The sequence below is a fragment of the Oryza sativa genome, chromosome 3, assembly GCF_034140825.1.
Source record: "Oryza sativa Japonica Group chromosome 3, ASM3414082v1".
Taxonomy (NCBI): Eukaryota; Viridiplantae; Streptophyta; class Magnoliopsida; order Poales; family Poaceae; genus Oryza; species Oryza sativa.
The window spans coordinates 13,219,968-13,235,203 of NC_089037.1; the positions used below are offsets into that span (position 1 = coordinate 13,219,968).

The window sequence follows — 15,236 nt, forward strand, 5'->3', positions numbered from 1 at the left end:
GCTTCGGATTAACAAATACACACAGTTTTGGCTCTCAGATACATCCTGATACCATGGTAACCACTAGTTTCTTACTCAGTAGAATTTATAAGGCCCATTAGGCATTATAAAAACGCTCGACTCAAATCAACAAATGATTACCGTATGTATTCGTCAACATATAGTAGTATATACAAGTCAGAATGTGAAGTTCACCGCTGAAACGTTTGTAGCTTCTCTCGCTTTTGCCCTTTCCCAAAAATAATTTAATAAAAAATAATTACCATTTTACCCTTCCACCTTCCATACCTGATTGCCCTTTTAATACCTTTTTTCAGGTACCTTCTCTCTATCATATCTGATCAAGGGTCCTAATTAATTTCAAGCATTGAAGAAGATCTCTACTAACAAATCACACAATCCACAACACTGCTTTTGACACTGTTCTCAGCACTGCAGCCTATTACTCCATGTATTACACTAATTTAAAGAACACATCAAGTTGCAACTTGCAACACACAACTTGGCATTTTTGGCTACACAAGCCTGCCGTTTACAATGTAAATTGGGGGAGATTAAAAAGAAGAAGAAACTCTCTAGGTTTCAACAGCCGGCACCGCCCAAGAATGTGTAACAATTAGAAAAAAAAAACAAACTAGAACAGAATTACAAGCCAGGAGGCCAGAAAGATCACAGGTGGCTATTATGTACACTGCAGCAGCAGCATCCGGGGCAGCAACTTCAGGAGATGGACTTGGTGTTTTTTTTTCTGCCCAAATCCAAACAAATCCTTGTGCTTCAATGTCAAGCGTGACTCGTGCACGCTACGCCTGCCGATCCAGCTTATCATGCTTCCACGGTTCGTCCTTCATCCAGCACCTGCAGGTACATTGCATTCGCGGCCAAAAATCTTGATTAGGATGCGGTTCATCTGATTGTGATTTAGCTGCATGAATGCAGCTATGCCTGGACAGTGATGGAAAACAACTGCGCAACTGCAGCTTAAGAGGTATTTTTGCGAGTTCCATTGGCAACTCGTCAGCCTATAAACCAAGGCTAAATTTGAATTTTTGAAACTTAATTTCAGATTGGTCTACGTGGTTTTCTTATTGTTTTCTATTTAAACCGCTAAGAGTAGAAACATAAAATCCCTACTCTAAAATTATTTTTCTTTGCTTCGTGTCACGTTTCATGGCACATAAACCGTACCCAAGCAAGTATGCAACTGTAGTTTACAGAACAGGCTGAATCAGTAGTGATTACGGAGCTAAGGGTAAAACACAGAGGGCAGCTATCATCTGGTGCAAATTGCATACATGTGTTGCCATCTATTCTCTTCTGATGTGACATCCCAACAGAAAAGCTCGATTTGCATATGGGCAGACCGATGAATTCAGATATGCCTAACAGCCAGCTCAGATTTTGGATCAACTACTGCTCTACTAGTACTCCTAATCTGACTATCTAGTGTCTGAAGTTTGGAAGGTTCTGAAAATGTGAGTCAGCTTTCATAATACTGTTGAAGAAACAATTAGGTAAACTGAAGACCATCTAGATAAAAGCAAGTATTAAGTGTCATTATATCAAGCAGGGTAAGTAACCATGTGTAAATGTCGATAGTAGTAAAGCTGAATAGAGAGAAATGATCACCTTATCTCATTCACAGGCTATTTTGGTATCAAAACTGCTCAGACAGATTGCAAATGATTGAAATGCTGATATCGGATAACGGTAGTCCATGGTGAACAAGTCCTTCCCAATCTTTCCAAACTGGAGAATCACCTTGTCCTGCTCCTGGTTAGTTGGCCCATTTTCATCAGACGCCACCAGCTGAAAGTTTTTCACTGAGGCAACAGTAACCCGTCCACGGAAGTTGAGGCACCAACATTGCAGTTGCTCATGCCACCTAGGAGATTTATTCTTCAGAACCAGCTTTTCTTCCTTCTGAGTGGATAATTGTGAAGTTGCACTATCTATTCGAGCTGATTTTGATCTGAAGAATGAAATTGATGGGAAAGAGTCGAGGCCACTGAGAGGAAATTCAGTCTGTGTCGGAGCTTTCCCACCCTCTTGAACAGCTGATGTGGGGATGGAATCCATAATGCAGTTCATCCTTCTTGGACCTCTGCAATAGGAATGCATCACAAAAATCACTGCAATTTTCTACGAAGTATTGTAGAAGCAGTCAAATCTAGCATGCAAAGTCAATCAACAATGAAAAGGTTGCGTATATGGAATTATGACAGCTGGTCAGCCGCCTTCTCTATATAATTATTCCTAGCCATGTGTGCTCAAATAACAGCCAGAAGGCTCACGGAGTTGTGATGTTATCACCACTTTTATCATTAGAGCCTTTTCTTAAAAAATAGATTCAGCATGTCTAATTGATCAATCATGCAATTGCAGTAATCACCACTGTGATTCTAACTATCGATGAATTCACATATTAAGGTCTCAGGTGTTGATGACAATATTTACCAATACTATCCATAGATTTACTCGGCATAACACAAGTGCTGATTCAATACCTTGCACCCAAAACATTCAATTCGTAGGAAATATGTGAAACTGGGTAATTCCCGGCAGGAACTCTCGGGGAGACTTGGTTCAGACCAACCACACGTGCAGACCGACTTTTTGAGACAACAGCTCCATCATATGGTGGATGGGCATCATAGACGGTAAACTTTGTTCCGAGAAAGTTTGACCTGTTAAAACAAAGGTGGTTAGCTGGTTCTTTTAATTGTTATTGTAGGCTATATTTTTAGATCTGTAAGAAACAAACAAAAAAAAGATATAACTGAAGATTAAGTTTGAGTAATGCACTTGACATCCAAATACATACAGTTTTGTTCTAAGTTGAATGAATAGTTTAGATGTGAAATGCATAGCACTTCAATTTCTTGTACTTTCCAAATTCTAACACTTACAGCAAAAGGAGAGGGGGAAAAATGCCATGTGATGCTTTTATATGAAACAGCCTATAGTACATCTAAAGGGCCTTCCTTACACATACTACTAAAGAAACTAGGAACAAATTTAGCTTTAGCTTTTCAGTGATGAAATCTCAAAAGATCACCTTAGCTTGCCAATATAGGTGTTGCTCCCCTTTGACATATCACTCATGTCAAGGGAAATCAGGTAGTCTGTGCATGTGGGCTTCCTGCATTTGCGTGCAGCAAGTAGGAACTTCCCATCATCGGCAAGTGCTGTAAAAAGAAACTTCCCGAAAATAGTAAGCATATATCCATTATACGCCAGCATAGCTGTACTTAATTTGGCGTACCAGGGGTGGATAAACAGCATACCTTCTGTGAGCCCAATATACAGATAATATGTCTGAGTAGTCCGGTTTCTTCTTATGAAACATTTAAGAGTGCCGTCTCTTGGGCCAGGCTGCACATCACGTAGACTTGAGTAAATTAGGACTAAGATGACACTAAAATGAACTTGTCAACCAAAGGTTACAGTCAATGAAGTGGCGTCAATTTCTACGAAAATGACAGCAGAGAAATGGCATTTGATACTGGAATATCATGCTAAACATGTGAAGCACCGCAATCAAAAGGGAAACGGCTTCATCAGATAGCATTTATGCATCCATCACATTTTCTTGATATGCAGTTTGTTTTCTAGCCCAAAACTAGATAAATCACATAAGGGAGACACCTTCCAAAAATTAAAACATACTAGAATGCCATGGTTCACAACATCCATTAAAAAGATGATTTGGCTGCTTGCAATCCATCAGAGCAAAGCCGACATACGCAACAGCGCAACAGAATGCAGGGCTTTCATCCTTCACCGCTTGACGAACGCAATTCAGCAGCTAACCAATCAATCATAAAGTGTTGACACAATGAACAAATAATTCCTAAAGATTAAACAATGAAGCTTCAACACAATGAACAATCAAATTACTAACAGTTCGACATCGCAACCGGGAATTTCAGAATGAAACGAGAGCGCGAACCTGCTTGAGCGAGATGGGGAAGGTGAGCTTGCCGGACGCCTCCGGGACGCGGACGATCTCCTTGGTGATCCCCCTCCAGCTCCGGCAGACGCCGGCGCACGCCACCACGTCCCTCCGCGACGGCCACCACACCTCCGACTCCTCGATCCTCACCAGCACCTCCCGGAGCAGCTCGGGCGGCAGCTGCGCCCAGCAGCTCTGCTGCATCGCCGCCGCCTCCGCCGGCCCCACCGCCGCCACCCGCGGCGCGCCGCCGCCGCCGCGGTGGGACCGCGACCGCAGGCTGTGCCGCGAGATGCTCCCGAACTCGTCCCTCATCTCCTGGATCAGGCTCCTGAACGACATCTTCCTCCTCGCTCGATTCCCCCTCCTAATCCACACCTCTCCTCCAATCTCTCAAATCTGCAGGCTGCAACCGCGCCAAGAAAAACCCGGTCACGAAATTTACCACCACCATTTCCATCAAATCTTCCACCAAACGGAACGCCAAGAATCGCAAGAACAGGGGGAGGAATTTCACCGTACTGACCGAGAGACGGGCCGAGCTAATTTCACCGTAATGTCTCCATGGCGTCGCCGCCCATGCCGGAATCCATCGATGAACACCAACAAGGCACCGAACTGAGCTGGAAGCAAGCAGGGCGGGGACCAAATCCCTCGACGCAGCAAGCAAGAAATGGCAGAAATCCTCACGCGGAGGTAGGTGTCTCCGCCGCTGAATCCCAGAATCAATCCAAGGGCCAAGAAAACCACCACCAGCTCGAAGAAGCAAGAAAACGGCTCGAATTCAAGCTCTCAACCCACCAAACAGAACACCCAACATTTATCCGAAATTGAGCACGAAAATTCTGCAATGGATTCTTGGCTGGAAGGAGGAGGCGGAGGGAGCAAGAACAAGAAGAAGGCAGAGGCAAAGATTCCAAGAAACGAAAGGCGGAGGTGAGGAGGGAGGAGGAGGAGGAGCAGGTGCCTTGGGAATTTTTAGGTGGTGAATGGGTGATTGATAGGTGGTGGTGGTGTAGGAAGGAATGGTTGGGGAATGCCAGTATACTAGTACTACCTATGATTGCTACTACACAAAAAAGGGAATGGAATGGAGATGGAGCTTGAGAGCAGGTAGGATTAGGGTTCCTCCCTCCCTCTTCCTTCCTTGCTGAGTGGCTGAAAAAGATGGGCATCTCACAACTCTCCCTCCCTCCCTCCATGCACACATCCATCTATCCATCCACACATTCATTGTAGCACAATTAATTAACTAATAAATGTGTGTATAAGTACAGCTGACTAGTACTAATCCACTCGTTTCAAACTATAATAAGGGTTGGCTTTAATATGGAGTAAATATTAAGAAAATAAGTAGATATACAAATGAACTAGCTAAGACTATATATAGAACACATAGATGGTACAACCAGAATGGACAATTTACTGAATAAAATCATATTATATAAATAATAGGGTTTTATATTTATAATAATTTCGTTTTAAAAGTTATTACTTACTCTATATTTTACTCCTACAGTACTGGTTAACTTTGCATGAGAGGCGAATTATAATACTAATAGACCACACTTGTGGAAAAGAAGAAACCAAATTATCAATTATTTTGGCATGACACTCTGTCCCAATGTCATTGTCAGGGCAGGGATGATGCCACTATAGCCAAGGGAAGCATCATTGCTCAAGCTTAACCCAAGTAGTACTAGTACTCCTCATGATTGATTGCTTCCATCTTTGTGCTAATTAGGCATGGAGTGCAGGACACTTGACTGTACCTGCCCCTCACTTTCCAAGTGTGAGTGAGATTAAAGCACAAGAAATGAGGATTTCTTTTTTTTTTTCAAGGTACAACTCTGCCAGTTTGGCCAAGCAAAATGTTGGTACTATCATCTTTGCATCATCATCATCATCCACCTGAGGAAAAACAGTAGAAGGTCCCTTTTAATGTTCAGGTGAAAAACATGAGATGTTTTATTGGGCTTTTCTGCTATTTTTCTTTCACCTCACATGTGTTAGTGGCCTGCATCAAATAACGGGGTTTTTTTTTTGCATGCATCCCTTACATGTGAAGGCAGTGGTCGCGCGCGGAGAATCGAGAAAGTAAATGACCGGCGTCACTGCCTCTCATTCTAACCACAAATAGTTAATGGTCAATAAAATAAAATGAGTTACTAGTAATCTCTTTCTTTTTCTCTCAAAAAAAGTTACTACTATTTCTATTTACAGAAAAAAGTTTATTCCCCTGTATTTATACTCAATTGCATACGCACCCCGTTTATAAATATTACTTCATTGTCATGATCTTTGAGATAAAATATAGAGCTTTTATTCTGTAACTTGATGATTCCCCGTATGTTGTTGTAGGATATTAGCTTAACATTGGTGTAAGCTTTGGTGGGAAAAATATACTACTTGTGCACACAGAGTTGCATGATGCAAAGATTGTAAAAAGTTGCAATAAAACATGTGGTTATATGATTTAAATTAAAACTTTACTTTAGTGTTGATTTCCGGAGTTTTGATCGTAGTCTGTTTTGCAGCCTTAGCTTCCAAATGCTAGTAGTAATAAACATGTTTATTTATAATTTATAATTTGTTATTTTTACTTTTTGGTGGTTTATTCGGCAAAGCTTAAGTAATGAGATATTGCTCGTGCAAATTCGTATCCCCTTCATCCAAAAGTAAATAAACTAAGTACAGGATATGATACATACTACTAGGATAAAAGAAAAATTAAAATACGAGGTTAGTTTATTCCAAGGCTGAGAGAGTAGGACACACTAGATTTTTCATAATTTGGTCCTTTTGAAAACCTTATTCTACAAATATACCTCTGAAAAAACTTATTCTAGAAATGGTCTTTTTTAGAGCGCCAGAGTTAATGGTGCCGCCCCCTGCCACCATGGCGGCCAGATATTGACGTGGCAAGGGGAGCGCACCAGCCTCTCTGGCGCCACCCCCAGCTCCGAGTCGGGATGCTCTCTCTCTGCTCTCCTCAAATTCACTCGAAATTATATAGGTAAGAGAGGGTTTTTTTATGTAAGAGGTTGTTTTCCGTTGTTTTTGTTTTTCCTATATTCCAAAAAACCAAAAAAATAGTACATTGCCCTTTTTACATCCTATAAAAAAAATAGAGTTTGTTGAGTTTTTCTCTTTTACATTCAAAGTATCATTCCTTAAAACAGGCATAACTTTCTCATACGGACTCGAAATCGAGCAAATTATATATCCACGGACATGTACAGAAAAGTTACATCCGATTCTCCATGCTTCTTTAGGTTTGGAAAAATTAGAACCTTCAAATTCCGCTTGAAAGATTTTGTTTTTGAGGCGAGAAGTTTTTCGGTAGAGTTTTAGAAAATTATAAAGGTTGCATATTTCATCCATTTGAGTTTAACTTTTTTATGGTTGGTTCTTGTGGACTCTTAAAAATGGTTTTAAAAAAAACCATTTTTGGGATAAGTTGGTTCAGGGAGTCTATTTTTAAAATAATTTTTTGGAAAGGACTAAATTTTGTAAAAAAAAATCCAGGTAGAACACATCGGTTTGTTCCTACTACTAGTAGCTCTATCCCCATATATACGCTGGCACACAGGATCAGGCAGCTGTCTGTCCTGGCATCACTTGCACAGTGCTACCGGTGGCAGCTGTAATGGAGATCGTACTAGTACCGACGGACGAGAACGCAGGAGGAGCAAGAGCCGCAGACAGACAGACAGTGCAGCAATGCATGTCCGAGGAGGGTCGCCCTGCAACTTGCGTCCTTGCGTGCGGCCGCCGGATGATGGATGGAAATCGTCAGGACCATCTGCCTGCACTCGCAATCGGAATGGTCAAAAAAAAAAACAGAGGATTCATTCCCTCAACTAGAGAAACATGACAAGAGGGTGAGCAGGCGTGACAAGAGACCGCGCCCAGCCACGCTACGTCGTCACGGGCTCTATCCAGTTCTTCTCTCCTCTCCTCTTCGGCAGCACGGTAGTATTAACTCCTGGTTTCAGTGAAAAGCTTTCATGCCGCTTTCATTGCTAGGTACTCCCTCCGTTTCAGAAAAAACTCAAATTATAGGGATAAATCTGGACACATGGAGTTTGATTCTTTTTGGATGAAGGGAATAAGCACTACTCCCGATCTTATAGGGATGTGGCATATCCTAGTATTCCTAATTTGAACAGACCATGTCACATACCTTTAAAATCCCTTATATTATAGGATGGAGGGAGTAGTAATGGTGAACATGGGCTTGCCCTGAAGACTCTAGCGGTGGTGTGTTTGGTTGGTTGGATGACGGATGAGTCCTTATTTTTGAAATTCAAAGGAAATTTAAACGATTGTAAGGTTTTAAGGTGTTTGTTTTGGAAACATGAATCATTCATGGAAGAAAATATTCCCTCGTAATGATATGACACCGATCTCATACATCAATTGTATCAGCTCACGCCACTTGTGTACACCGCTCGTCATTGAGACTCACATGTTATCACACCATTTATATACCTCCAACTAAAGTAAAATACGTTCTTAAAAAAAAGAACCCAAAGAAAAATAATGGTGATCCTATCCCTTTAACCAAATAAGAGACGAGACCATCCTATCTTATGTCGTTCTCAAACTAAGCGTGTGCTAGCATCTTTTTTTTTTCAAGCTTTGAGCTTGTCGGAGAAATAATATTCTGCTATAAATCACAAATGGATATGAGTTCTTTGTTTAGGACTGGAATTGGATATGTGGTGAGGGCATACTAGTATTTATTTGTTGTTAAATTTAACCAATTTGGTATTGCCAAAATTGCTTACACTTTGGTTACATTTAGCGGGGTCCAGACAGCGCTTATCCATTTCGTGGCTTGATGGTCTAAAAGAACACAAGCATCCTTCCAAATTAGTTGTACAAGATTCCACCCTCCATTATATCTAACATGAATCACTGTACATATTAATAAAGAAGGATATGCATAAATTTATTTTAGGAGCAAGATCATGAGCTACTTGACCTGCATTAATAATTAACCTTTCCGAATTAAAGAAGCGAAACAAACATGTGAACCTTTTCCTTCAAAAGAAAAGTATAGCAACATGTGCCTTTTTTATAACAGAAAAAAGGGTTGCAAAATGAGTGGCACACTACACCTTTTACTTGCCTTGTTGAATTTTATAGCTTACTTGTGTTTGTGGATCAAAAGGGGCACACTCAAAGAGGAGGAGATCAATTGAGAATATTGCCACTGGTAGTATATTACTCCATGATCCGTGAAAAAGTGTGGATACACCTTTGAGTATCTCAAGGACTTGGGTAAAGCAGGCTAGAAGAAAACAAATCATCAAAGTTGCCTTTCCATTTGGCGACGCGGATTCGCTAGTGTCATCATCTTCACAAAAACTAGCAAAATACTCTGTGTTGCACCGGGCTATAATTATATTAGATGAACTAATTAAAACTAAATCATCACCCTTAAGCTCCTATTAACGATGATAGGATAAACAGTGTGTTGTGTACACTGTACCTGAAGCAAATAGAGCTTCTCACTCTAGTACATTGTTGGTCAACAATGACGAGCCCACGAGATAGATGGTGGCCCCCATTTGTCATATAGATGGAGTGACAGAACCACCACCACTGGTATCTTTTAAGATAGTATAGAAATATATATATTCTCCATTTTTAAATATATTAGTGTATGACACAATTGACTTTTAGATATACGTTTAACCTTTCGTCTTATTAAAAAATTAATAAAAAATATAAAAACAATGATTCATGCTTAAAATATATTAATAATAAAAATAAATGATACTTGTATAGTTTATTTAATAAGACAAACTGTCAAGCTCATTCCTAAAAGTGCATTTTTTTTTAGAAAAAAGGAAAGAGTATCACTTAACATTATATTTTGTGGAAGATTGTTAAAGCCACCTGACCTGCATTTGTAATGTAGATCCACCCTCGGTTCACCATGACTATTGTAATGTTACTTATTTAGTATTCTAAGTGCCGACGAATGATGGATAAAACTAAGTTCACGCAGTTATATATTTGAAGACAAAAACGAATGAATTACGTATTAGAAAGTTAAAATGGTTCATTTAAAATAGTTCTCTAAGAAATACCACTGTTCTTTTACAAAACAAACATACGGTTAGGAGCTTGGAAGGTGCGCACAACGAGTAAAAGTAAACAGCTGTGCTCTTCATCTCTCTTTGGGGTTGTATTTTGGAAGAGAAAAACACAACGAATTAATTCAGAAGAAAGAGACGAAAATGCAAGGTGCGGTGGTGCTATTGCTCACCCTGCGACCGAGGTTGCCCAGCCGTTTCGGTTCGGTTGGGGAGTCGTCCACATCTTCGTTAATTCGCCGGCCGATGCAGCTGGTGACCGTAAGTAATCGGTTGAGACAGGGCAAAGGATGAGTCAAGAACAAGAAGACGCTGCTGCTGCTACTGCTGAACAAACCTGAGTACGGCAGCCATGGCTCCAATGTCGCGTCGCACGTGAAATTTTTGGATCACCTTCTCCAGCAAACGTATTCCTAAGGCTCCCAGCAGCTCATGATTTGCAATCGCACCAAACGGCAATTATGCTTGAAAATGCACCCAGAAATCAAAGACGGGAAAGAAGAGAAAGATGGAGGATCTGAGCGTGATAAGTAATCCCTCCATCCAAAAAAAACTTAATTCCCAAAAAAAAAACTTACATAGTTTATTTAATAAGACAAACTGTCAAGCTCATTCCTAATTTAAACAATTTGTCCAGACTATACTACGAGGGATCATATATCTGCGCTATAGCGGCCTCTGTACAGTCCGAGTTAGCTCTAGAGCTTCGTCGGTAAAATCTGGGCAGGCGATGTTCTTTTTCGAGTAAATACCATCACCGGTCCCTAAACTTGTATCGTTGTGTCATCGCGGTCCCTAAACTCGTAAATCGACCGTTCAGGTCCTCAAGCTTGTTCAATTGTGTCATCCCGGTCCCTAAAATTGCAGATCACTCGTTTAGATTCTCCAACTTGTTCATTTGTGTCACCTCGGTCCCTAAACTTAGATTTGAATATCATCTGGGTCAAATAGGACGGTGTAAAGATTTTATATTTAAAAATATTTCATAACGTTTTCATGTGAACTCTAATAAAGATAAACTTTATATCAAACTTGTAGCCCTCGACACTTTATAGTTGATTTTTTTATTTTAAGTCATTTTTTGTCCCACAATGTAATTTTAAAATTAAAATTTCAAAATCTATAAACATGCAACAATATTTTGGGACCCTAAACAGTTTTAATTCAAAAACTTATCAACTACAAAGTTGTAGGTCACGTCGAGGGCTATAATTTTGATATAAAGTTTGTCTTCATTAGAGTTCACATGAAAAAGTTATAAATTATTTTTGATATAAAGTTTTTAGACCGTCCTGCTTAGGGACCGGGGTGACACAACTGAACAAGTTGGAGGACCTAAACGAGTGATCTGCAAGTTTAGGGACCGGGATGACACAGTCAAACAAGTTTGAGGACCTGAACGGTCAATTTGCGAGTTTAGAGACCGGGATGACACAGCGATACAAGTTTAGAGACCGGTGATAGATTTACTCTTTTTTTTTAAACTCATGCATTTAATTAAAGTTCAGAGAGAGAAAGTACGTGAGTAGGTACAGTGCTCAGAGCACAGGTCTGCAAGTTTAGGGACCGGGATGACACAGTCAAACAAGTTTGAGGACCTGAACGGTCAATTTGCGAGTTTAGAGACCGGGATGACACAGCGATACAAGTTTAGAGACCGGTGATAGATTTACTCTTTTTTTTTAAACTCATGCATTTAATTAAAGTTCAGAGAGAGAAAGTACGTGAGTAGGTACAGTGCTCAGAGCACAGGTCACTGGGATACATCCAGTTTTGCAAAGGAGCCCCTCAAGATTGGGCAAATTACACTTTAAGACAACATTTTGCAGAAAAGGACTTAACAAGAAATCGAAAAAGCAATCAGGTCCTTCTCCTTTGTCTGCCTTCAACGCTGCCGAGGAGTTCTTGAAGCTCGGCTCTGATGGAGGCTGGATCAAGATGAGCCGCTTAAGATTAAGCCACCACAGAATCCCGGAAGGGGCCTCACACACATGGAGGTTTGGATGGTGACAAGCAATGGAAGAAATCAGCATCATCACATATAAATTCTAACAGAGCTGAAAAAGAGGAACAACACCAAGGCAGTGCTTTCAAAGATGATAAATGAATACACCAGACCAGCGAAAAATCCAAGAAAAACATAGCGATCTGCTGCAGAAACCAGGAGGCGAATCCTTATGGGGCCTCCGCGCATAGGAGGTTGGAACTGCCTCGGTGGAGCTTGAAAACCTCAGACGCCTTGAAAGAGAGTTTCGCTGAATATTGAAAACAAGGCTGCCATCTTTGGAAGGAGGTCGCCGGAGAAAGAAAAGAAGGCCGGCGCTACCTTTGACTCCACAAGATTGGATGAACCCCCGATGAAGGCGCTTAATAGACACCCAGCTCCAACGAAGACCGTCACCGGTTCTGAAACCGGCGGCACTCACCGTGGTACCAGGACGAGGGAAGCCGACGCTGACGGCTGCCTCGGAAGCCAAAAGACCGAAAACAACTACGGGAGAACCATGACCATACGGGAAGACCCGACTAAAACTACAACTAATAGAGGGGTGGAGGGGCCGGACCCCTCTCCATCCCTTCCACGGCGGCGAGCCACCGGGGAGGAGGAGGGAGAGGGGCCGGAGGGGACGAAGGATTCCTATAGAAAGGATTCAAGAGAACTCTCGAGAGAGGAGGAGAAGGGTCCCCCCTGTCTAGTGAGCTCGCAGGCGATGTTCTTTACGGATGATTGGATAGAGTACGAATGTTATAGTGACAAATTGTATATTAGTATATGTATTATAGATCTATAAAATAAATTTGCTTAGAATAAGTTTTCTAAGCAATGCGGATACAGAAAAACTTTGGGTGAATACCCAACATGATCCTTGAACTCAGGGGCAGAGCTAGAGTGAAATGGAGGGTGGTGCCACTTAGTTAATTTACTCACTTTAGATCAAGTTTAAGCTTATGCGGATGCCTAAGTTTGTATTGAGGAGGGTGCATATATGGTGAAAATAGATGAGGTATAGCTAATTTTTTTTTAACCAGGTTCCTGGACACCCCCTATTATATACTAGCTCCGCCCCTGCTTGAACTTTCGTTTAAGGATCAATCTAGTCTCTAACATTTCGTATTGTCCAAACGAGTACCTTAAGTTTATTGTGTGATTCAATATAGTCCTTAGACCCTCTAAACATGCCATGTGTACATGCCACATCATCTATGCATGCAAATTCAATATTTAAATGTCCTTTACACCCTTATGTTTTCATAGGAAATAAAGAAAAACTATTGAGAAAACACACAAAAAAAAAAGCTTTTGACCATTGGCAAAAATATGTAGCATTGATAGATAAAAAAAATTGACATTTTTCTTTGTTTTATGATTGCTTCTTCTTGTTTTTCTTTTCTTTATTTGATAGAAAATTGAAGCTTAAAAATGGACATTTAAATATTATCTTACATGCACGAATGACGTGGCATGTCCACGTGGCGTTTTAAGTGGGTCTAAGGACTATATTAAGCCGCATGATAATCTTTAGGGTCTTGTTTGGACATTTAAAACATCAAGGACTAATTCGATCCCTGAGCAAAAGTTGAAGGACTAAACTGGCTATTTACCCAAAGACTTTGGAAAAATGGTGATTTAAGAACAGAGCCTCAGACCGGTTAACATTTGATGCATTTGTCAGCTCTGGGCCATCGAAGCAAAACACGGTGGCCCATACTCCACATGGCAGAGGTGTTTTTGGGCTGGGCCTGCGGCCACTTTCACCATCGCCGCTCGGCTACAGGACTCGAACACACACAACGATAGTCAACTGTTATGGCTCTCATCCTCTGCCAAATGGTCCAGCTTCTCTCTGCTTCACCTTCACGGATCCCGTCCTGTTCTTTTGTGATTAGGCCTTGTCAGTGCAAGTTTCAAAAGAGTTTCAATCTTATCAAAAGATGATATAACATGAAATTTATTAAGAGAGAATGAATGAGTTTCATTTAGATGAAATTAATATTACACACGAAACAATGAAACTGCGTTGGGACTGAATCATTTCATCATATGTCTTGGAAAAGAAAATAAACCCCATTATAAGTTTATAACCAAATAGTTTCATAACACCATTGAATAATTAAATGATATGGGTAGCATATGAGAAACTATGAAATGAAACTGTGTATTGGAGACTTTTGTTTCATTCATCAACCCAAATATTTTTAGATTATGCGACACTCCTGAAAAGAACAAAATGAAACACCCACCGGGAATGGTCTTAAGGTATAGAATTTATATTGGTTTTCGTTATCACGTTTTTCAAACTGCTAAACAATATATTTTGTGCGAGCTTTCTTTATAGAAGTTGTTTTAAAATATCATATAAATTTATTTTTCAACTTTGTACTAATTAAAACTCAATTAATCATGTACTAATAGGTTTCTTGTTTTCCATGCTCTAACTTCATCTTTATTTTCAATAGAAAGAACACCACCATAGAAGTATGTCAATCAAAGTAGAACCATATATAAATATTATATAGAGTATATATAGAAATCCATAGCAAAGAGAACACATTATAAATCCACAATATGCACAGTTTCACAGCCAAGTTAGACTGATAGGTGAGATAGGATGGTTCTTGATATAGGATATTTCTATAAGATCCTGGTTGACATTATCCATGAAAAAACTAAGAAACCAATCCAATTCATTTTTTTCTCTCGCTGATATATAAGCCATCACTTGGAAAGTAGGACCATCCCATCCCCCATTTTAAACGGATAGATCAATAGGACTCTATCCCATCTAAAGAATAGGGATGAACCTAACCCTTTTCATACCGATCACACAAAGGAAACTATAATTTATTTTCTTAAACCCTAATCTACACTAAGCAATCAATAATGATAAATGTTTTAGGACAGAATGAGTAATACCATGGTCTGTATAGGGCTAGAATAATCCTACTATCCCAACAATCACTACAATGGTTCAGGTCATCAGTGATGAGCTCAGACTATCACCTCTTACGGGTAGGGCACTGGTGAGAGATAAGTGGTCAATGATGACTAAACTTATCTCTATTATGGGACACCTCTTATGAGCTACAAATGGTAACCCGTCAGAGGTGATGTTGACCCCTTTGACTGGTGACATCATAACTCGTCACAGGTAACACCTGTGACAGGTAGC

At 40.3% G+C, this 15,236-nt stretch overlaps 1 protein-coding gene across 2 annotated transcripts; it reads right to left on the reverse strand.

Annotated features, from left to right (window-relative positions):
- Positions 1-357: 357 nt before the first annotated feature.
- LOC4332845 (tubby-like F-box protein 6) lies at positions 358-4,955 on the reverse strand. Of its 2 annotated transcripts, none has more exons than NM_001417784.1 (7): positions 4,482-4,955; positions 3,953-4,361; positions 3,288-3,375; positions 3,059-3,188; positions 2,508-2,687; positions 1,630-2,104; positions 358-858 (listed from the first exon to the last, which is right to left on the reverse strand). In NM_001417784.1, exons 2-6 carry the CDS (start codon positions 4,295-4,297, stop codon positions 1,636-1,638), a joined length of 1,212 nt encoding a protein of 403 aa, NP_001404713.1. In that variant the 5' UTR covers positions 4,298-4,361; positions 4,482-4,955; the 3' UTR covers positions 358-858; positions 1,630-1,635. The 2 variants fall into 2 exon arrangements, with proteins under 2 accessions (NP_001404713.1, NP_001404714.1); NM_001417785.1 differs by having other exon boundaries at positions 4,473-4,955.
- Positions 4,956-15,236: the final 10,281 nt, after the last annotated feature.